This window comes from Oncorhynchus keta, chromosome 10, assembly GCF_023373465.1.
Source record: "Oncorhynchus keta strain PuntledgeMale-10-30-2019 chromosome 10, Oket_V2, whole genome shotgun sequence".
Lineage (NCBI taxonomy): Eukaryota > Metazoa > Chordata > Actinopteri > Salmoniformes > Salmonidae > Oncorhynchus > Oncorhynchus keta.
The window spans coordinates 13,440,580-13,463,757 of NC_068430.1; the positions used below are offsets into that span (position 1 = coordinate 13,440,580).

General features: G+C 43.6%; 1 protein-coding gene across 1 annotated transcript; it reads right to left on the minus strand.

Annotated features, from left to right (window-relative positions):
• Positions 1-10,935: 10,935 nt before the first annotated feature.
• Positions 10,936-22,668, minus strand: LOC118388237 (plakophilin-1-like). Its single transcript, XM_035777084.2, has 13 exons — positions 22,254-22,668; positions 20,845-20,942; positions 19,396-19,883; positions 16,535-16,676; positions 16,242-16,449; positions 15,167-15,332; positions 14,666-14,783; positions 14,222-14,401; positions 13,853-14,023; positions 13,498-13,651; positions 13,030-13,216; positions 12,750-12,834; positions 10,936-11,960 (listed from the first exon to the last, which is right to left on the minus strand). Exons 1-13 carry the CDS (start codon positions 22,444-22,446, stop codon positions 11,886-11,888), a joined length of 2,265 nt encoding a protein of 754 aa, XP_035632977.2. The 5' UTR covers positions 22,447-22,668; the 3' UTR covers positions 10,936-11,885.
• Between the last annotated feature and the right edge of the window lie 510 nt (positions 22,669-23,178).

Genomic DNA, 23,178 nt, shown 5'->3' on the forward strand with positions numbered 1-23,178 from the left:
TGGCGTGGTAACAGGCAACGACAGCAGGAGCAGCGAAAGGAGGATTAATTATTCGGAGAATGGACATGGGAAGACGTGTTGGATGGCAAAGGTTGTTACACTTGGGAGGAGATACTGGCCGGAAGAGATCGCCTCCCATGGGAACAGGTGGAGGCACTTAGGAGAGCAGAGGCAGCAGGAGATAGGAGCCGACGATACGAGGGAACACGGTTGGCAAGCAAGCCCGAAAAGCAGCCCCAAAAATGTATTGGGGGGGGGGCTCAAGGGGCTTACAGGGAGTATGGATATGCCAAGTAGGAGACCTGCGCAAACTCCCTGTGCTTACCGGGGGGCTAGAGAGACCGGGCAGGCACCGTGTTATGCTATGGAGCGCACGGTGTTTCCAGTGTGGGTGCATAGTGCGGTTCATACCAGCTCTTCGTATTGGCCGGGCAAGAGTGGGCATCGAGCCAGGCTCGGTGCTCAAGAGTTCCAGTGCGCCTGCACGGTCCGGTCTATCCAGAGCCACATCCACACACCAGTCCTCCGGTAGCAGCTCCCCGCACCAGGCTTCCTGTGCATGTCCTCGATCCAGTACCACCAGTTCCAGCACCACGCACCAGGCCTTCTGTGCGCCTCGCCTGTTCAGCACAGCCAGAGCCATCCTTCTCTCTTGCGCTGTCGGAGCCTCCCGCCTGTTCAGCGCAGCCAGCGTTTTCCTCCTCTCCTGTGCTGTGGGAGTCTCCCGCCTGTTCAGCGCTTCCAGAGCCTTCCTCCTCTACAGCGCTGCCGGAGCTTCCTGCCTGTTCGGAGCAGCCTGAGCTGCCAGTTTGCATGGAGCAGCCAGAGCTGTCATCCTGCATGGAGCAGCCTGAGCTGTCAGTCTGCATGGAGCAGCCAGAGCTGCCAGTCTGCACAAAGCTGCCAGTCTGCATGGAGCAGCCAGAGCTGTCAGTCTGCATGGAGCAGCCAGAGCTGCCAGTCTGCATGGAGCAGCCAGAGCTGTCAATCTGCATGGAGCAGCCAGAGCTGCCAGTCTGCATGGAGAAGCCAGAGCTGCCAATCTGCATGGAGCAGCCAGAGCTGCCAGTCTACATGGACCAGCCAGAGCTGTCAGTCTACATGGAGCAGCCAGAGCAGCTAGATCCGCCAGTCAGCCATGATCTTCCAGATCTGCCAGTCAACCAGACTCTTCCAGATCTACCAGTCAACCAGAATCTTCCAGATCCGCCAGCCAGCCAGGATCTACCGGAGCCAACTACCTGCCTGAGCTTCATCTCAGTACTGGGCTTCCTCTCAGTACTGGGCTTCCTCTCAGTACTGGGCTTCCCCTCAGTCCCGGGCTTCCCCTCAGTCCCGAGCTGCCCCTCAGTCCCGAGCTTCCCCTCAGTCCCGAGCTGCCTCAGTCCCGAGCTGCCCCTCAGTCCCAAGCTGCCCCTCAGTCACGAGCTGCCCCTCAGTTCAGTGGGGTTCTGGGTGAGGACTATTAGACCATGGTCGGTGGCGAGGGTGGATTATCACAGGACGCGAAGGGGAGGAACTATGACATTAATGGAGTGGGGTCCACGTCCCGAGCCGGAGCCGCCACCATGGACAGACGCCCACCCGGACCCTCCCTATGGTTTTGAGGTGTGTCCGGGAGTCCGCACCTTAGGGGGGGGGGGGGTTCTGTCACGCCTTGGTCATAGTATTTTGTGTTTTCGTTATATATTTGGTCAGGCGTGGTGTGACATGGGTTTTAATATTGTGTTTCGTATTGGGGTTTTGTAGGCATTGGGATTGCGGCTGAGTAGGGGTTTGGCTGCCTGAGGCGGTTCTCAATCAGAGTCAGGTGATTCTCGTTGTCTCTGATTGGGAACCATATTTAGGTAGCCGGGGTTTCACTGTGTATTTCGTGGGTGATTGTTCCTGTCTCTGTGTAGTGTTCACCAGATAGGCTGTGATAGGTTTTCGTGTTCCGTTTGTTGTTTTGTATATTTAATAGTTATTTCATGTATCTCTTTCCTTCATTAAAGAGCCTGAGTAACCACCACGCTGCATTTTGGTCCAACTCTCTTTCGACAAACGAACGCCGTTACAAAGTGGCTATCAGGAGTCGTGTCTGTTTCTGCAGCATTTACCGTGAATGTGATCTCCGTGAACGTCGGAAACATTGCCTTTAAAAGAATGTAAACATTTAGACAGGCAGCCCAATTCAGATTTTTATTCTCTCACTATAATTATTAGTTTAATCAATCATATTAGCTCTGAAAAAAGTTACATGCAAAAAGATTTTATGTTATTGTTATAAAAAATATCACAATTGGGCTGCCTGTCTAAATGCATTCCACATTTACTGATCTGCTGCCTCTGGTTGATATGGTTCTGTTATTCAGGGTTTCCCAAACTCAGTTTTCAGGGCCCCAAGGGGGGCACATTTTGGTTTTTGCCCTAGCACCACACAGCTGATTTAAAAATTCATCTTTTTATTTTTATTTTTTTTATTTCACTAGGTAAGCTAGTTGAGAACAAGTTCTCATTTCCAACTGCGACCTGGCCAAGATAAAGCAAAGCAGGGTGACAGAAACAACAACACAGTGTTACACATGGGATAAACAAGCATACAGTCAATAACACAATAGAAAAAAAGTAATTACAATTTATCAGATTAACTGGAGTGATAGATGAGCAGATGATGGTGTGTAAGTAGTGATACTGGTGTGCAAAAGAGCAGCAAAGTAAATAAAAACAACATGGAGATGAGGTAGGTAGTTTGGGTGGGTGGGCTATTTACAGATGGACTATGTACAGCTGCAGCGATCGGTTAGCTGCTCAGATAGCTGATGTTTAAAGTTAGTGAGGGAAATGTATGTCTCCAGTTTCAGCGATTTTTGCAATTTGTTCCAGTCACTGGCAGCAGAGAACTGGAAGGAAAGGCGGCCAAAGGAGGTGTTGGCTTTGGGGATGACCAATGAGATATACCTGCTGGAGCGTGTGCTACAGGTGGGTGTTGTTATTGTGACCAGTGAGCTGAGATAAGGCAGAGCTTTACCTAGCATAGACGTATAGATGACCTGGAACCAGTGGGTCTGGCGAAGAAGATGTAACGAGGGCCAGCTAACTAGAGCATACAGGTCGCAGACGTGGGTGGTATAAGGGTCTTTGGTAACAAAACGGATGGCACTGTGATAGACTACATCCAATTTGCTGAGTAGAGGATCGGTAGGATTATCAGTTTTAATAGGGTAAGTTTGGCGGCATGAGTGAAGGAGGCTTTTGTCACGTTCTGACCTTAGTTATTTTGTTATGTCTTTGTTTTAGTATGGTCAGGGCGTGAGTTGGGTGGGTTGTCTATGTTCATTTTGCTATGATTTGCTATTTCTGTGTTTGGCCTGGTATGGTTCTCAATCAGAGGCAGCTGTCAATCGTTGTCCCTGATTGAGAAGCATATTTAGGGAGCCTGTTTTCTATTGTGTTTCATGGGTGATTGTTTTCTGTTGTCTGTCTGCACCAGCCAGAACTGTTTTCGGTCGTTTCTCTTTGGTATTTTTGGTATTTCTATGTTCATTTTAATAAATATGGACACATACCACGCTGCACCTTGGTCCTCACCTTCTTCCACCAACAACGGACTTTACAGCTTTGTTAGAAAGCCGTAGAAAGTCGATTCTAGATTTAATTTTGGATTGGAGATGTTTGATATGAGTCTGGAAGGAGAGTTTACCATCTAGCCAGACACCTAGGTATTTGTAGTTGTCCACGTATTCTAGATCAGAACCATCCAGAGTAGTGATGCTAGTTGGGCGGGCGTGTGCGGGCAGCAAAGCATGCATTTAGTTTTACTAGCGTTTAAGAGCAGTTGGAGGACACGGAAGGAGTGTTGTATGGCATTGAAGCTTGTTTGGAGGTTAGTTGACACAGTGTCCAAAGAAGGGACAGATGTATACAGAATGATGTCATCTGCATAGAGGTGGATCAGGGAATCACCCGCAGCAAGAGCGACATCATTGATATATACAGAGGAAAGAGTCGGCCCGAGAATTGAACCCTGTGGGACCCCCATAGAGACTGCCAGAGGTCCGGACAACAGGCCCTCCGATTTGACATACTGAATTCTGTCTGCGAAGTAGTTGGTGAACCAGGCGAGGCAGTCATTTGTGAAACCAAGGCTATTGATTCTGCCGATAAGAATACAGTGATTGACAGAGTTGAAAGCCTTGGCCAAGTCGATGAAGACGGCTGCACAGAACTGTCTTTTATCGATCGTGGTTATGATATCCTTTAGAACAGGGGTGTCAAAGTCAAATGGACGGAGGGCCAAATAAAAATTTAGCTACAAGCCGAGGGCCGGACTGTTCGAATGTTCATTGAAAAATTTTTTAAATGACGCATATAGTCTAGTGAACCTAATTGAACCTACTGAAAACCTAACAAATATATTCCAATATGATCAGATAAATAAAGCAATATTTTCTTATGGCTCTGTCAGTAATCTTTAATTTTCAACAGACACAAAAGACAAATTTCCTTTATATAAAAATCCCCATAACATGAACATTAAATGAAAGAAACCGGTATTCAAGGCACCATCAGTAGCCTATATTTTCTATTTTAGCAAAAGTGGGCTAAATTTACTTCAAAGAAAAAACAATAATAGCAATTTTCTATCATCCACTCAACTGAAATATTTTTAAAATATAATTGGATTGAAATACAATAAAATAAAGTGCAAAAATCTATTAATCAAAAACAACACTTTGTTTAAGGAGAAGTAACATGCAGTGAAAACAAATATTAAACTTTAACTTTTAAACTTGAACTGAGTAAAAACTCTAAATATGTGATTGCACAGTAATGTTCACTTGTTTGAGGTTGAGGGTGATACTTGGTGGTGTCCCATCTTTTCCACAAGTTCATCAATGTTCGGGGTAAGGCTCTGAGCTGAGGAAATCCTCAGAATTGAGTGGAGGTGTTCAGCAGTAAGTCGACTTCTGTGTGATGTTTTGTTCAAGTTCATCAAAGAAAACAGTTGTTCACACAGGTATGTGCTGCCAAACATAGACAACGTTTGAGCAGCCTGGATGCGCAGCTGGGGCATTGTGTCGGGGAGGAACGGGCGAACTCCGCAGCACCCACTGCCGCATATTTTGCCCTCAGTGCATCATTGCATTGAGGTCAATCAACTCCATTTGGAGGTTTGGTGGTGAGCTTTCCACGTCAACAGCAAATGGGTTACCGAGCAGTTCCAACCTGCTTTTTGTGCTTCAAAGTCAGCAAATCGGCGTCGAAAGTCAGCGGCAAGCATACCTATTTTATCAGCCAACTGTGCGCTCGGGAACGCACTGGTAGAGAGCTTCTCTTTCATGGTCTGGCAGCTGGGAAAGTGGCTCAAATTTTCTTTCCGCGTCTCCCACAGAGTCAGTTTGGTTTTAAATGCCTTCACTGTACTGTACATATCAGAGATGACACGATCCCGACCCTGCAGCTGCAAGTTCATTGCATTCAGATGACTCGTAATGTCACACAGAAAAGCCATTTCACACAGAAACATTTCGTCTCGGAGTTGTGTTGTGTCTTTCCCTTTGCTGTCCAAGAACAGACAAATCTCCTCACGAAGCTCGAAACATCTTTGAAGCACCTTTCCCTGGCTTAGCCATCGCACCTCTGTGTGATAAGGCAAATCACCATGCTCCGTTTCTAACTCCGTCAGAAATGCCTTGAACTGGCGGTGATTCAAACCTTTGGCTCTGATAAAGTTAACTGTGCGTGATGATGCTCATTACATGCTCCATTTTCAAGGCTTTACCGCACAACGCTTCCTGGTGTATGATACAATGATAAGCTGTCAGCTCACCTGGCGTTTTCCTCTTGCATCTTTTCCCGTATCTTCGCCACCAGTCCGCTCCTGTGTCCACACATCGCAGGTGCTCCGTCGGTTGTCAAACCCACGAGTTTTTCCCAAGGCAGCTCCATCTCATTTACACATCTTGACACCTCTTCATACAAATCATGCCCCGTAGTTGTGCCATGCATAGGACGTAAAGCCAAAAACTCCTCTGTCACGCTTAGGCTGGAGTTGAATTGACAACTGGGCAATGTCAGAAATGTCGGTGCTCTCATCCACAGCCAAGGAATATGCAATGAAATCTTTTCCCTTTTTCACAAGCTGCTCTTTTAGATTGATGGACAACTGGTCTACTCTCGCGGCAATGGTGTTTCTGCTCAGACTCACATTTAAAAAGAGTTGCCTTTTTTCTGGGCAAACTCGTCACAAACTTTAATCATGCAGTTTTGATGAAATCCCCCTCCGTAAATGGCCGGGCTGACGATCTCTTCTGCCAAAATAAAACTGGCCTTGACAGCAGCCTGGCCTTGTGATTTGGCTTTTTTGAACAGAGCCTGTCGAGATTTGAGGCCTCGTTTTAATTCCTCTGCCTTTTGTAGCCTTTGTTCCATGTCCATATTCTTGTTTTTGTCCGCGTGTTTCGTTTCATAATGTCGTCTCAGATTATACTCTTTCAGTACCGCCACACTTTCTCCACACAGAAGACACACAGGTTTTCCAGCTACCTCCGTGAACAAATACTCCGACTCCCACCTTGTTTGAAACCCCCGGTTCTCAGTGTCCACCTTCCGTTTTGCCATTTTTGATGGGTATCTGAAAGTTAATTTTACTGTGATGCTGACAACTGCTGTGCCAATAAATATTGAAATGAAGCAGCCTACTGCTCGGTGCGTCACCGTTGCATTGTGGGAAATGTAGTATTGGTGCGTGTAAAAGATCTGCGGGCTGCCGGCTTGCTGCGGTCTGCGGGCCGGTTCTAATAATAAATCAAGATCATCCCAGGGGCCGTAAAAAACCTTCTCGCGGGCCGGATGTGGCCCGCGGGCCTTGACTCTGACATATGTGCTTTAGAACCTTGAGCGTGGCTGAGGTGCACCCATGACCAGCTCGGAAACCGGATTGCACAGTGGAGAAGGTATGTTTTGATTCGAAATGGTCAGTCATCTGTTTATTAACTTGGCTTTCAAAGACTTTAGAAAGGCAGGTCAGGATGGATATTGGTCTATAACAGTTTGGGTCTAGAGTGTCGCTCCCTTTGAAGAGGGGGATGACCGTGGAAGCTTTCCAATCTTTAGGGATCTCAGACGATACGAAAGAGAGGTTTAATAGACTGGTAATAGGGGTTGCAACAATGGCGGCAGATAATTTTAGAAAGAGGGGGTTCCAGATTGTCTAACTAATCAGTACGCTTTGGTCATTTTAATCAGCTTTGTAGTGCACCCCTTGCAGTCCCGAGGACAGAGTTTGGGAAGTGTTATTGAAGTAGACCATGCATTCACACGGTATTGACATTGGCACTGTTAAGACTGGTAACGCCCTGCGATAGACTAGCATCCTGTCCAGGGGGTGTATTTGTACGTAAAGATGTATCACTCTATAGAAACAGGCTCCTGCTCCGATGAGCCAAGACTCGTGGAAGGCTACTTACTGGTATCATCTTAGAATTTGTGAACTTGGGGACACAACACAAAAAGCTAACAACACAAAAAGCTAACAAGCATGAGTTCTCAAGAACAAATGTTTTGAAAATATTATTTATCCATTATCCATTGAGATCATACAAACAGAATAACAGAAATTATCTTTGGCTAAACATTACATATACAATTTCTCATCTGAATTTAACCCAAGTGTGGAGGTTGGGTCTGTAGGATCCATTTCAATGTTTACTAAATAAAAATTATACAATGAAGAGAGACAAGCTAGCAGAGAAAAAAGCTTGCCTCGTGTCCTACGTGCCAAAGAAAGGCATACTTGTTGTACTCATGAGTATGCTTCATAGGGATGGGAGAATCTGTGGCCAGGAACATCAAAATACAGAAATCTTAATGGATTACAATGCCTCAAATGAGAAGTGGACAATTTAGACAAGCTGCTGACTGGCTACAGCTGCAAAAGAAGAACCCTACGCTGGCCACTTGTGATATTCTTCAACATCTTCGACGTCTCGGCTTACAACACGTTTGTCATCTGGATGGCTTTGATCCCAGAATGGAAGAGAGGGAAGCTCCAGAGGAGACAGCTCTTTCTCGAGGAGCTAGGCATATCCCAAGGACCCCAGCTTCTGCAGCCATCGTGAGGAGGATTCAGGAGGAGGATGCTGGTGCCCCATCCGCCCGACCCACAGAACCAACAACTCCAATACAGGAAGTAAGTGTGAGTGATTTTGTTGCTTGTGTGTGTGTGTCTGACTCTCCTACCTTGGCCTGCTGTAACTATATATGTGAGTGAGTGAGTGAGTGAGTGAGTGAGTGAGTGAGTGAGTGAGTGAGTGAGTGAGTGAGTGAGTGGGTGAGATGTAAGTAAAATTCCTGAACTAAGTGTTTTCATCATTCTAGATTGCAGTCGGTAGCAACAAGAAGAAGTGCTGCGATCTGTGTGGACCCAAGAAGGGCGGGAAGACACAGTACACATACATCAAGTGCAAGAAATACATTTTCAACACTCACACAGTAACACTCTGTCCCTCATGTGATGTGTAGACCGGCCTTAATTTGTGTTCAATGGGGCTCATTTATAATTTCCATAAAATACTGTATGTAAAATGTGTCCTTCTAATTTGTTCAGTTCAAAGCAATAAACATCAATAGTGATAACCGTTATATTTGTTCAAGATTAACATGATTTTTTCCACCCATGTCTAGATTATAATTCATTTTTGTATCCAAAAATCACATTTTATTTAAAAAACGAATAGAGCTTTTATTGATGAATGTGATCTAGCATAGGTAAATGGCAAATGTATAAAACCTTTATTTAACTAGGCAAGTCAGTTAAGAACAAATTCTTATTTACAATGACGGCCTACCCAGGCCAAACCCGAATGACGCTGGGCCAAATATTAACCATGTATGCGGTCTGTATTGCTTGCTTAAGTATTAAGTATTTTTACGTAAATTCTTATGGCTGTATTGTTTTCAAAATAATGTTGTGGGTCCATCTGACCCGACAACATTGGGGCAATGACAAAAACATGTACACCACATAAGGGTTAAATACACAGAAGTGACTAAAATGTCAAGGTTAAACATTTGTGACAAATACAATATGTCAGTTACAACATCTGATCATTTCAGTAGCCTATAGCCTAGATTCAGTCCGGACTGCGGAATATCCATGTTATAGAGGTGTTGATATTTAAACCATCATTTTCATGCAAGCTAAGGGGTCCTATTCAAGCAAATCCATTATCCTTTCAGTAAAGATACAATGTTCTAAACATTCATCCCTGATACACAATATCACCCAATGGCAAGTAAAGACCATTGGGTATCAGAGCACAAAAGTCATACATCCTTATGACATAACCGGATCATTCATACAATATAACAATATAACACTTCATTATAGTTGGGTTTAGTTAAGGTAAATCTTTAGTGAGGTTAAAAAAAAAGAGAAAAGAGAAAAGCATAAAAGAGTACCGCCATTAATTTTCCTGCCAGTTAAATAGACTGCCCAGTTCATAATTAGACAATGAAACACTGTGGATGTAGAAGAAAGATGTCACATATTGGTACTTCACAAGATCCAGACAGTACAATGCTCCGCCTGACCCTATCCACGGCTCTATACCCATGGCTGTGTTGGTGGGAACCTGAAGTATCTACTTTAATGAGAATTAATGCCATGGTTGTCACGCCCCTGACCATAGAGAGCCCTTGTTTCTCTGTGGTGTAGCAGGTCAGGGTGTGACTAGGGGGTATTCTAGCTTAATATTTCTATGTTGTGTTCTAGTTTAATTTTTCTATGTTGGTGTTTTGAATGATTCCCAATTAGAGGCAGCTGGTAATTGTTGTCTAATTGGGGATAATTTTTAAGTAGCTATTTTCCCCACCTGTGTTTGTGGGATATTGTTTTGTGTTTGTGCATGTGCACCATGCACTTCTGCATCCATAGATACCAACTATTAGTATGTGTGATTAATGGTGGCTGAGCTAGAGCGTTGTTTGTGGGACATGGGTGGATCCCGAAGGGGCCCGGGCCAGGTCATTTGACAAAAGAGTCTGTAGAGACTGAATGGTTTGCACAACAAGCTATGAAAAGCTGAGACTCTCACAAACACGCAGATGTAATCTCTATGACGCTCACAAACAACATAAGAGTCATTATAAGTTAATGGGTCCTTCTGCATAGAAGATCATAGGAAATCCCAGGACATAGTGTCTATAATACTGTAATTAGCTCACATAGTTGCTGTCATAAACTCCAAACAGTTGTCACTGACCAGTTGGATATTCATTTCCCACTGAGGAATTATAGCATTCTTATCAATTCATTTTTAGCGGGTTTTTGCTTGGCTGACTTTTCTTTTTAAATTGCACACCGTTGTTTGTTGTTACTGTACTAATACCTCTTACTTATCCCAGAGCCATGAATCAGTAAGGTAGAGTAAAAACTGGGGGAAAGACACAAGCTGGTATTGTGCCCACAGAACAGTTTGCGTCCTATGCCCAGACCAACCACAACATGAGACAAGACAGGCAGGGTAAGCAAAACAAATCAAAGTGAGGTCATGGGAGTAAACCAGGGCACAGGGTGTGTCTGCTGCTGCACCACTGGCTGTTATTCAGGTGTAGCTCAACCGTCCTCATATTTCACTCACAATTTGTCTTCAGGCCTCACAGAGTTGCATTTCCCATTTACTGATTTGCTACCACTGCCAATGGCTGTTAGAGTTGTGTTAAGTAAAGCATGCATTCACATCAGAAGTCCCTGTGATATACTAGTGCATGTCCAGGAGGTGTACTTGTACATCAGGCTGCATCACACTACAGAAACAGGAGATCATAGGCTCCTATGATCATAGGCTCCCGCTCCTATGAGCCAAGACTAATGCAAGGCTACTTACTGGTATCATCTTGGATTTTCTGTGCTGTTTTCTAACAAGCATAAAGAGTTCTCATGAACAAATGTTTGGAAAATATTCTTTATCCATTATCCAATGAGGTTGTACAAACAGAATAATAGCAAGTGTCTTTGGCGATACATACAATACATCATCTGAATTCAAATACAGAGGTGACTAAAACAAACAAAAAACTCAATTCAGCCGTAGACAGAAAATTGACCACAAGAAGCCCAAACAGATCAAATAAAAACAGAATAATTTCATACCTTGCTTATGTTTGTATACAATCAAATACTGTATGTCTCTCTATTATTCATGGGAATACTTGGGAACAGATTTCCAAAATATATATATATTTTTTAAATGGTACAGTATTTTATGGACAAAAATGGAAAAAACAACAGTATATATTGGGAGATCTAAACCATACAGGCATGGACAAAAGGATACATGTATCAAAAATGATTACAGTATGGCTGTACTATACAGAATAACATAGTAGGTAAAACATTAGTGACAATCACAATATTTTTGTTTTGTGATGTGCTTTGTGTATGCTGTGGCAACTGTTACTTAGTGGACTATTCTAGCTTAATAAATCTAATGAAATGAGTTACAACATCTGATCATTAGCTTTCAGTAGCTTTTGGGTAATCAACCATAATTGTCATGCAAGCTAAGGGGGCCTATTCAAGCAATCCCAGTAACCAGCCAGTACCAAACAACATCTACATGTTTACAGTACAAAAGAAAAACAAATGATTTCTAGCAAAAATAAAAGAGCCCAGAAACCCCCCAGAAATACAAGATTACAAACCTTTATACGGACGTAAGATGGACAAGACAATTTAACATAACAGATGGACAATCTGACTAACTTTAATGTGTTTTGAAATCTAAAGTAAACATTTAGTAACCATATAAACTGGACACAGTTTGACATATACTGTAGTAGGTGTATAGTCCATAAGTACATTGGGAGGTGATGTGAGATCCATGCCAGCTGTCTTCTTGTTACTCAACAACCTGCACAGACCTGTGAGCCACGCTGGTGATGTCATTCACAAAGGAACCCTTATTCATCCCTTGCTGTAGGACAAATGATTAAATAGACATTAGAATCCCCCCCTTGATACGGATTGTTTTCCTAAATAATGTCATGGTAACAGTTTCTAGCTCACAGCAGGTTGCTCATTAAGTGAAACTGACATGTCAAGCAACTGAGGTAAGAGAGCTAGGCAAAACTATGTTCAGTATCAGGTAAGCATTCAAATCCAAGGGATAACATGTCCTGCGTGAACAGATAAGAGTCTGACACTGTGGTGTGAACCTGCATCCTTAGATTCATTGGCTGGACGATTGCAGCAGCTCTACAGCTCCTGTGTACATACCATTGTTCAGGTGTACTGTATGTATACTGTATTCACCCACCAGACAGAACATAATCCCTCCATTCATTCTCCACTGTTGTCAACAAATGCCTGATCGGGGCGTGGACTAGGTTCTTACTACTGAGGACACAAATGGCACACCTCACTTAATACAGACAGATACCAGGGATCTCTACAGCTATAGAAACAGCAAGTAGAGACAACATCAGCCAGCCACACTGAGTCATTCTCCTCTGGGGAAGGAAGGGGTGGAGAGTGATCATAAAGACAACTATCTTTGTCCTGACTGAGCCAGCCTATTCAGATCCTCCTTTCCTACAAGAGCTATTGCCTCCATTGCATTTTTCTCATTTTTCAAATGCATTGAAGCGTAAACTGATAGATAAAATGCAATAGCTCTCAACAAAAAAAAGGTACATATCTGCAACAGGGATATCCCATATTAGTATGACAGAATTTGTTTGAATTATAGGCTCTAAATTCTTACCTTTTTTAGGAAACTCTGTATGTCCTTCTCTGACCAGAGGCTGTAGAGGAGCACACCTGCAGCTTTGCTTGCCTTTGGGAAAAGCCTACCAAGAGAAAGAACAATCCCTGTAAGGCTGGAGTATTCTGAGCCATTAACCTCAAAGCCAAAGCTCTGTCATCTGGCTTCTTTGGAAAGTCCCCAAAGAGGCTGTCCACAATTGTTAGATTTTGCAAATGTTTTCTTTACATAGAGCAGATCTTGTACTTTTCTGTTATAAAATATAATGAGCAGGCCTTACCTGTTCTTGCTCAGGTCATTGAGTGAGTTGACCAGGTTGTTGCTCAGCAGGCGCTTCCCCAGCTCAGGCTCCTTCATCAGAAGACTGTAGCTGGTTTGGCACGCCATAGCCAGGGTGTCGTCAGACTCTGTCCCTTTCTTGGTCCATGAGCTGAGGATGCCAACCAGCTCTGGGAAGGTCTGTCGGGCTTCAAGACACACCCCATTAGGTCATTCACTTCCCGCAAACACACTATGAAGTGTTGCTAACTTGACAACAAGAACAAAATGTTAAAACTAACACAAACAGATCAGGTATAAATGTTTAATCCTCTCTGAAAATAGAAGTGGCAAAATTGTTTAGCTAACCTGACCCTGCTGGATGTTTGCTCTCAATGCAAACTAAACCATTATTGAAACAAGGTAGCCTAACATTCTAGGTTCCATCCATTTCACTATGAACATGGTTAAGATCGGTGTCCATGCTCACCCATGATGCTCTGAAGGCGTTGGTTCTTGGCTAGGTTTCCCACCAAAGCCACAGCAGTCTTCTGTAGGCTGGGGTTGGAGGATTGCAGCAGGGGAGAGATTTCAGGCAAGCCGTTCAGCTTCTGGACAATGGTCTGGCTCATCACTCTAGAAACCTGTGAACACAGAGATGAGGGTCTTATAACGGGGTCTATGAAGCGTTTCTAAAAAGTTTTTGGGAGGACCATGATTTTAATCGTTGTTTTTCTACAAACATTTGGTGCATGTTTTTTGTCTATACATTTGGTGCATTTAAAATAATGTTTGTGTGAAAATAATTAATTAAATAAAGCATAAAAATACTGTGTTGTTCGTACAATGCCTTGGTTAGCGGTGAGGTTCTGCAGGGCTCCACAGCAGGCCTCCAGAGTGTCTTCTCTCTGGCTGGACCTCAGCAGAGACAGGTAACTCTGCATAGTCTTGGAGTGGAAGAGCCAGCCCGCTCCTTTAGGATGCTGCTCCTCCATCACGGGGTAGTCAAAGTGATTCTACAGGAGTGAACGTTAATCATCAGATTTTTTTCGCTGTTCAGATCTATGATGGAAGTTGATGTACACAACATTTGCGTGTTTTAAAACATTCAATACTGTGCAGTACACAATGATGTCATTGTGTATCTATGTACAGTTTCCACCCATCTCTCTACTCTCTCCCTTGATGTCATTAGACCTATATGCCTGTCTCACCTCCTGCTCCTGGACCTTGCTGCTCTGTTGGCTGAAACAGCCGATGGGGCCGGTCTCAGCTGAGGCGTTGGCCCGGCTGATGGTCCCGGCCAGGGCAGTGATCCGGCTGAACAGGGCCGGGGCCTCACTCTCCAGCTGGAAGCTCAGGTTGTGCAGGACACAGACACAGTTCTCCATAGACTGGCACAAACAGAGGCAAAATAACTGGTTTGGTTAGTTCGCATTAATCTGTACCTACCATACACATGTCCATAGTATTATTCTTCAAACACCAAGTTAAAAAGTAGGTATCAAGTAAACGTAAGCAATGGAGAAAATGTATCCCATGATATTTTCACATGCAGGTAGAACTTATATTATTTGGAATTCTGAAGAATGGCATTCCATAAATGCATCATCACTTGTTTCAACGTTATTTTAAGATATTTAATGTTGCACGCCCACCTTGTCATCTGGCCTCTCTGATGCTACACACTCCTGGACGTAACTGCCCAGAGAGTCGATGAGACCTCGACAGTTACGCATGGCCTGCCTGTTGCTTTGCGTCGCACAGCTCAGATTTCTGTTGGAAAAGTTCAACTAGTATTGTCATGCATCAGGTAAAGGCAGGTCAGCATTGTGTAGTCTGACAGTGGAGACATGAGAGACTAGAACAAAACCGTACTTTATCGTCCATTTGTGCCATTCACCCAATCCTCTGAGACAGCACCGACATGTTGTCGGCTGGGAGCAGTCTAGAGTAGGCTACTGGTTCAGTCAGTGCAGTGCCCCTGGAGCAATTTTGGTTAAGTACCTTGCTCAAAGGCGCAACAGCAGTAGATAGTAGATACTCCTCCATTTGCCAGTTCATAAGTTTGTCTTTGTAACCTCTGGGCTAACTGATAGTATACAGTAGATCTGTGCAGTGTGCACCCCTGGTCTACAGTATTGATCGATGTGTCTCACCGTAGACATGCTGTTGCATGGTAGAAGACCTCTGGGTCCAGGTTCTTGTTGGTCTCATCTACTCCTCCTGTGTAAGGTACTACCACAGTCTCTGTCAGAACAGGCAGAGCGCTACGCACAAGCTCTGGCTTCAGACTGTCTGCAGACGACAGGTTCCAAAGGAGACCTGGAGAGACAGGACAAAGTTCAGAACTTCTGAGTTCAGTGGCAGTAGAAACAGCAGTTGTTCAAATATCTGATTACCTCTAATGCTACTACTGTGACATGAATCTTAGCCAGCTCAACTCAAACACAAAAATTCAACAAAAGCAATACTAGTTAGCCACACAGTGCACTTTGATCAAACTGTCATGACACGGGCATGGCGTGTACTTTTTAATGCATAACTAGGAGAGAGAACAAACCACGACCAGGGTTGACAGGCAATGTGAGGTGTAACTGTCACTGTACAGCATAGACACTGTAGCTACGTCCTGTTGCCAGTCAAGAACCAGGGTAAATATCTGATAGCATTAGAGCCAATTTATGGAGCACGGCTTCAGGGAGACAGAACAATAGAGAGCAGGATGCTCTATCCTCCAGAACAGCCTACTGTGAGACATCTCACATATCAAGTTTCTCTGGTACAACAGCACACCACAGATCATTTGTGTGACTGACAGCAAGAACTGATTAGGATTAAGGTGACAGGGTTTAGTGAGTGTTTCCCTGTGCTTTATGGCATGAATGCACTTAAAGCAGAGATGAGCAGTTGAAACAATAACAAAGCGTAATTCCCATGCATATTTGGTTATGATAAGGTATGACAGTTGAACTAAGCTCATGACGCATCTATAAGTTATATTCTTCATGAATCAAAGGTATATCATTCATTTAGATGTCCACAAATGGATGCAGAAAATGCAGATTGCCCCTTCAATTTAAATATGCACATTTTGGCATCAGAAAGCAACACAAGCGTGTTTCATAACCGCTTGCATTCACACACTGGTGCATATGTCTGCCAACTGTCAACTGTCTATGATGTCACTAGACAGAGAAGTGTTGAGTATAGAAAGAGAACAGTCGTCTGTACCTGTGAGTTGTTTCTGTGTCTCGGTAGAGTCTGTGTCTCGGAGCAGGGCCAGGGACTCAGTGATGCCCCCACAGCGCTGGACCTCCTCCTTGTTGCCCGCATCTTTAAAGGCAAGGTTCCGCAGGGCGGCGGAGGCAGTCTGTTGGACCTGGGGACTGGGACTCCTCAGCAGGTTCACCAGAGGAGGGATCCCTTTGAGCCGCAACACCTGAGAGACAGGTAAAGCTTTTAGACGTTCTAACAGGACAGTGTTGTTGAGTCCGGGTCCTGGAGACCCACGTCTGTGTCCTCACCTCCTGCTTGGCCTTGTCCTCTGAGTAGGTAGAGTGTTGGATGAATGAGGCGCCATAGTGCTGGTAGGTCACATCTCCACTGGACAGGTACTGCACCGCCTCCGCCATGGTAATATCAGCAAGCTGGCCATAATCATTCATCCTGTTGGGAAACCCCATATAGGTACACTACATGATCAAAAAGCTCGTCGAACATCTCATTTCAAAATCATGGGCATTAATATGGAGTTGGTCCCCCCTTGCTTCTATAACAGCCTCCACTCTTCTGGGAGGGCTTTCCACTAGATGTTAGAACATTGCTGCAGGGATTGGCTTCCATTCCAACGGACACATCTGGGTTTAGCGAATGCCAGGAGAATGCAACCTGCATTAGTGAGGATCAGACACTGACGTTGGGCCTGGCTTGCGGTCGACCTTCTAATTCAAACCAAAGGTGTTAGATGGGATTGAGGTCAGGGCTCTGTGCAGGCCAGTCAAGTTATTCCACACCGATCGACAAACCATTTCTGTATGGCCCTCACTTTGTGCACTGGGGCATTGCCATGCTTAAACAGGAACGGGCCTTTCCCAAACGGTTGCCACAAAGTTGGAAGTACAGAATAATCTAGAATGTCAATGTATGCTGTAGCGTAAAGATTTCCCTTCACTGGAACTAACGGGCCTCTGCCGAACCATGAAAAACAGCCCCAGACCATGATTCCTCCTCCACCAAACTTGACAGTTGGCACTAACCATTGGGGCAGGTAGAGTTCTCCTGGCATCCGCCAAACCCAGATTCATCCGTTGAACTGCCAGATGGTGAAGCGTGATTCACCCCTCCAGAGAAAGTGTTTCCACTTCTCCAGAGTCAAATGGCAGTGAGCTTTACAGTACTCCATCCGATGCCTGGCATTGCACATGGGATCTTAGGTTTGTGTATGGCTGCTCGGCCATGGAAACCCATTTCATGATTCTCCTGATGGACAGTTATTGTGCTGATGTTGCTTCCAGAAGCAGTTTGGAACTTGGTAGCGAGTTTTGCAATTGAGGACAGAATTTCTACGTGCTACACGCTTTAGCTACCGGCAGTCCTGTTCTGTGAACTTGTGTGGCCTACCACTTCGTGACTGAGCCGTAGTTGCTCCTAGACATTTCCACTTCAAAGTAACAGCTCTTACAGTTGAATGGGGCAGCTCGAGCAGGGCAGACATTTGATGAACTGACTTGTTGGAAAGGTGACATCCTATGACGGTGCAATGTTGAAAGTCAATGAGCTCATTCTACTGCCAATGTTTGTCTATGGAGATTGCAAGGCGGTGTGCTTGATTTTATACACCTGTCAGCAAAGGGTGTGGCTGAAATAGCCAAATTCACTAATTTGAAGGGGTGTCCAGATACGTTTGTCATTACAGTGCATTCAGAAAGTATTTAGACCACTTTTTCCACATTTTGTTACGTTACAGCCTTATCTAAAAAGTATGAAAAAAATTGTTTTCCTCACCAATCTACACAGATTACCCCACAATGAAAAAGCGAAAAGAGGTTATTAGATAAAAAATTTAAAAAATGTATAAAAATAAAAAATGAAATATTTTATTTACATAATTATTCATACCCTTTGCTATGACACTTGAAATTGAGGTCAGGGGCATCTTGTTTCCATTAATCATCCTAGAGATGTTTCTACAACTTGATTGGAGTCCACCTGTGGTAAATTCAACTGATTGGACATTTTTTGGAAAGGCACACACCTGTCTATATAAAGGTCCCTTAGCTGACAGTGCATGTCAGAGCAAAAACCAAGCCATGAGGTTGAAGAAACTGTCCATAGAGCTCCGAGGCAGGATTGTGTCGAGGCACAGACCTGGGAAAGAGTAACAAAACAGTTCTGTAGCATTGAAGGTCCCCAAGAACACAGTGGCCTCCATTCTTAAATGAAAGAAGTTTGCAACTACCAAGACACATCCTAAAGCTGTACGCCAGTCCAAACTGAGCAATCGGGGGAGAAGCGTCTTGGTCAGGGAGGTAACCAAGAACCCGATGGTCAGTCTGACAGAGCTCCATAGTTCCTCTGTGGAGATGGTTGTCCTTCTGGAAGATTCTCCCATCTCTGCAGCATTCCACCAATCAGGCATTTATGGTAAACTGGCCAGACGGAAGCCACTCCTCAGTAAAAGGCACATGACAGCCCACTTGGAGTTTGCTAAAGGGATGTTTTTCAGGGACTGAGAGACTTGTCAGGATTGAGGGAAGGATCAATGGAGCAAAGTACAGAGAGATCCATGTTGAAAACCTGCTAGAGCACTCTGGATCTCAGACTGCGGCGAAGATTCACCTTCCAACAGGACAGCGACCCTAAGCACACAGCCAAGACAATGCATGGGTGGCTTCATGGACAAGTCTCTGAATATCCTTGAGTGGTCTAGACAGAGCCTGGACTTGAACCCGATCGAACATCACTGGAGAGACCTGAAAATATCTGTGCAGCGACACTCCCCATCCAACCTGACAAAGCTTGAGAGGATCTGCAGGGAAGAATGGGAGAAACTCCCCAAATACAGGTGTGCCAAGCTTGTAGCGTCATACCCAAGAAGACTCAAGGTTGTAATCGCTGCCAAAGGTGAATCAACAAATGTGATATTTCTAAAAACCTGTTATTGCTTTGTCATTATGGGGTCTTGTTTGTAGATTGATGAGGGGGAAAAAAACATTTTTAGAATAAGGCTGTAACGTAACAAAATGTGGAAAAAGTCAAGGGGTCTGAATACTTTCTGATTGCACTGTATATTGATTCAACAGCTGTTCAGAAACATTTGAAAATCAACTCATCAAACCCCAAAGCAGCATTTACACAATATCTCACATTCACTCATTCCACTCACCCTGCTTCAATCTTGCTCTTGACCACTGATATCTTGGGCTCGGCCATGGAGGGGTTCGATGGCACCCTCTCAATACGAGTTTGGCTGCTGGTAATCTGGCCGCTGCTTTTCGTCTGACGGGTGCCAATCAACTGGCTGTGCCTTTTCTGCACATCGTTGCTGTTGACAATGACCTGAGAGGGGCCGTTGCCATTGGAGACGAACTGGCTGTTACCCCTCTCAGTAAGGAAGAAGCTGGATCTGTTGGATTGGAGCTGCCGGGCGGGGACTGAGGACTGAAACTGTTGCAGGGCAGAGCGCTGTGTGGTGGTGTGGAAGGGAAAGGGGTCCGCATCAGGCACACTGCGGCTGCTGTTGCGCTGACCCCTGGCTATGGGGGGACTGAGAGGTAATCGTCTCTCCCACTGGCTGGAGCTGCTCAGGTTTCTCTGAACAGTAGATCCCTTGGAGGACAGTACCATTCGCTTGGTGCTCTGCTCATGGCTAAGCTGCAGAATAAAGTCATTTTAGTAAATGCTTTGGAATCAGGAATACTGCAACACTTTCACCAGCACCTGGCAGCAAGTAGCGTAGCTGTTAAGAGTGTTGGACCAGTAACCAAAAGGTCACTGGTTTGAATCCACCTCCCTGAGGTGAAAAATAAAGAAATCCATTGATGTGCCCTTGTGCAATGCACTTAACCCTAATTGCTATGGGTATGAGTGTCTGCTAAATGACTACAGTGTAAATGTAGCACTTACAACTTCATTCGAAAATCATAATATACACAAGGTGGCCCACTGTGAGTGAAGATAAATGTAATGTACTGCATATAATCAATCTATTGTTATTGATAACTATTGATTTGTCTAATTGGCAGAGGGCAGTGGGAAACCAGAAACTCCAAAGCTGGTTGGAAAGTTGGCTTGGACCAGAGTTCAGTTCAGAGTACTCATAATGCCTCATCTATGTGAAAGTACATGATTAAGACAGAGGTGTGTGTTACAACAATGAGTCAGATGCCACTATGAGAGGATGCCTCTCTCTGGAGTTGTGCTAGAGGGAGAGCTGCTTGGAAAGAGCAATATTCCCCATTTTTCTGGTGACTGGGCAGACACTCACATGTTGACTCCCAGTCCTGTGGTTAGTCAGTCATCTGCAACACCTGCTTCTATCTGACTACACTCATGACATAATGTTCACATAAATCTAGTAGCTGGTCACAGTGGATATAGTTCTGGGTTCCGAGATTAGTCTCAGACAGACTACCCCATCACGATGGCATTGCTTTCATATTAAAAGCCATCACTCATTAGGAAATCATTTTATGAGATGAATAGTGATGCTCACTATAGTATCCAAACTGTATACTGCTAAATACAACTGATAAACCTAGCACAGTTATCAAAATCATGGGGCAATGTATTCTATCTTCGTATGTATGTGATGTGAAAATGAAAATCTTCATACCGTTCTTGAGAGGCCATTTGTACCATTCGAGAAGACAATTCCATTGGGACTGGTAGGTGACTTAATGGAGTCAGTGAATACGCTGATGTACATAGGACCTGTGGAGAGAAACATGAGAGATCCTAAATTACTCTTAAAAGCTGTGTAAATATCAGTTATCACGGTAAAATATTGGGTGTAACACTCTTAATTAATTAGATTTTTTTACGTGACTGAATAGATGCCAAGAAGCAAGTCTCCAAGCCATAATGATTCATGTTAATGCATGTGAAATCTTAAAATTGTCTGTGTGAACTGTTAACCCGCCGTTCAGGGGTGGGTTCTACTAAGCTAACAAATGGAATTGTTTTAAGATGGTCATACCATGTCTCATTTAGCTATTTGATTTTTAGGACACATTTAGGTATATATATATATATATATATATATATATACAGTATTTTTGTATTTTTCATTTAATCTTTATTTAACCAGGCAAGTCAGTTAAGAACAAATTCTTATTTACAATGACGGCCTACCCCGGCCAAACCCAGACAACACTGGGCCAATTGTGCCCTGCCCTATAAGACTCCCAATCATGGCCGGATGTGATGTTCCAGTCCCTGGATTCGAACCAGGGACTGCAGGGACGCCTCTTGCACTGAGATGCAGTGCCTTAGACTGCTGTCATCAAGGCAAAGGGTGGTTACTTTGAAGAATCTAAAATCCATTTAGATTTGTTAAACACTTTTTTGGTGACTCCATGTGTGTTATTTCATAGTTTTGATGGCTTCACTATTATTCTACAATGTAGAAAATAGTTAAAAACATTTTTTTTTTTTAAACCTTGAATGAGTAGGTGTCCAAACTTTTGACTGGTACTGTATATATTTTTTAATATAATATTTAATTTGGCCTACTACTATATCGCATAGAAACGCAGTAAATAGCACATTAATAAATAGCAAAACAGAGAGTCAGAAAAATGTATCATAAGGAGGTTTTGAAGTGTCTGTCCTATATCTAGGAGTTATAAAAAAGCTCAATAAATATTTTTTCATTTGTATGAGTCCCGTTACACTAGTGTGAAACTCCTCTTTCCATAGTGGGATCATATTTCTATGGCCAAACCGTTCTGATGCTAGACAGATTTTCGGGATGTGACAGCATAGACTGTCCTTTAGCCTATGTTTACTATATTAAAATTACACATGTTGCACTTTGTTTACTTAACAGAGTTAACAACAGTGGAGTTAATGATATCTAATGTATGGGGGTTATTAATTTACTTTAATTAATAAATCATTAACAACAATGCAAATCTAATGGGGGTAAATCAGAACATTAAACCATAACCTGATTAGGCTTTAGGTGAAATAAAATAGCATACAAATAACGTAATACGTTTTTATTCTAATAATGATGCTTACTCGTTGGCGACTTCGTTGGCGACGATAAAGATCCATTTTTACTGTACTTCGACTTGCCCCTCTTAATGGTTTGCACCTGATCCAAGACACGCTGCTGTTTGGACCGAAGTTTGTTATCGGACGGCAAAGCAAGAGATGTCTCCTCCACATTCCCAATGGATATGGCCGATTTCAACGGGTCCATTGTCATCATGAGGGTCTGTTTTCAGTTGTAAATCCAAAGTGTTAAGGTTCGTAGCCTACTATACCTTGCTCCATACAGGTGGCGTTTGTACAGGCAATCTAATATATGAAATGCGCACTTTGCCCTGCCCTCAACAATGAACCACGCCCATTATAAATCATATGTGTCTGACAGGTAGCCTACTTCTCCTCAGACATTCCATCTGAGCTCATGTCATGTAGCCAATGAGGGAGCTGCGGAATCCTTTCAAAACCTCTTTGGGATTATCTACCTCTCCGGCACATGCTCTTTTTTGTAGCCCTTTTTGACCCCGTGGCCTCATGGGTGTAATTATATTCATATGCTCTTTTTTGTAGCCCTTTTTGACCCCGTGGCCTCATGGGTGTAATTATATTCATATTTTTAAGAATTTCATAATTAATAAACATTTCAAAAAAGCTGCGAGTCAAACGGTGTTGTTATATTTCAGTCTTCTGTGATGTATATAAAGTGTAATATTGGGATGCAAACTCTAAATGTAATACATTTCAACTCTACATCTGACATTGTACAGATGTCTTATTTTTTAAGCCCATAACCATGTGTGTGAGGAGTATATTTTTGTTTCAAAATAGATTGGTTTAAGACTGCCAAGAATCACTCAGTGTGAACTTGATTTTTCTTGTGTGCAAATATTTTTGATATATTTTACCCTACAGCACTGTTTCAAATGTTTAAAATAAATACAGATTGAATGACCCT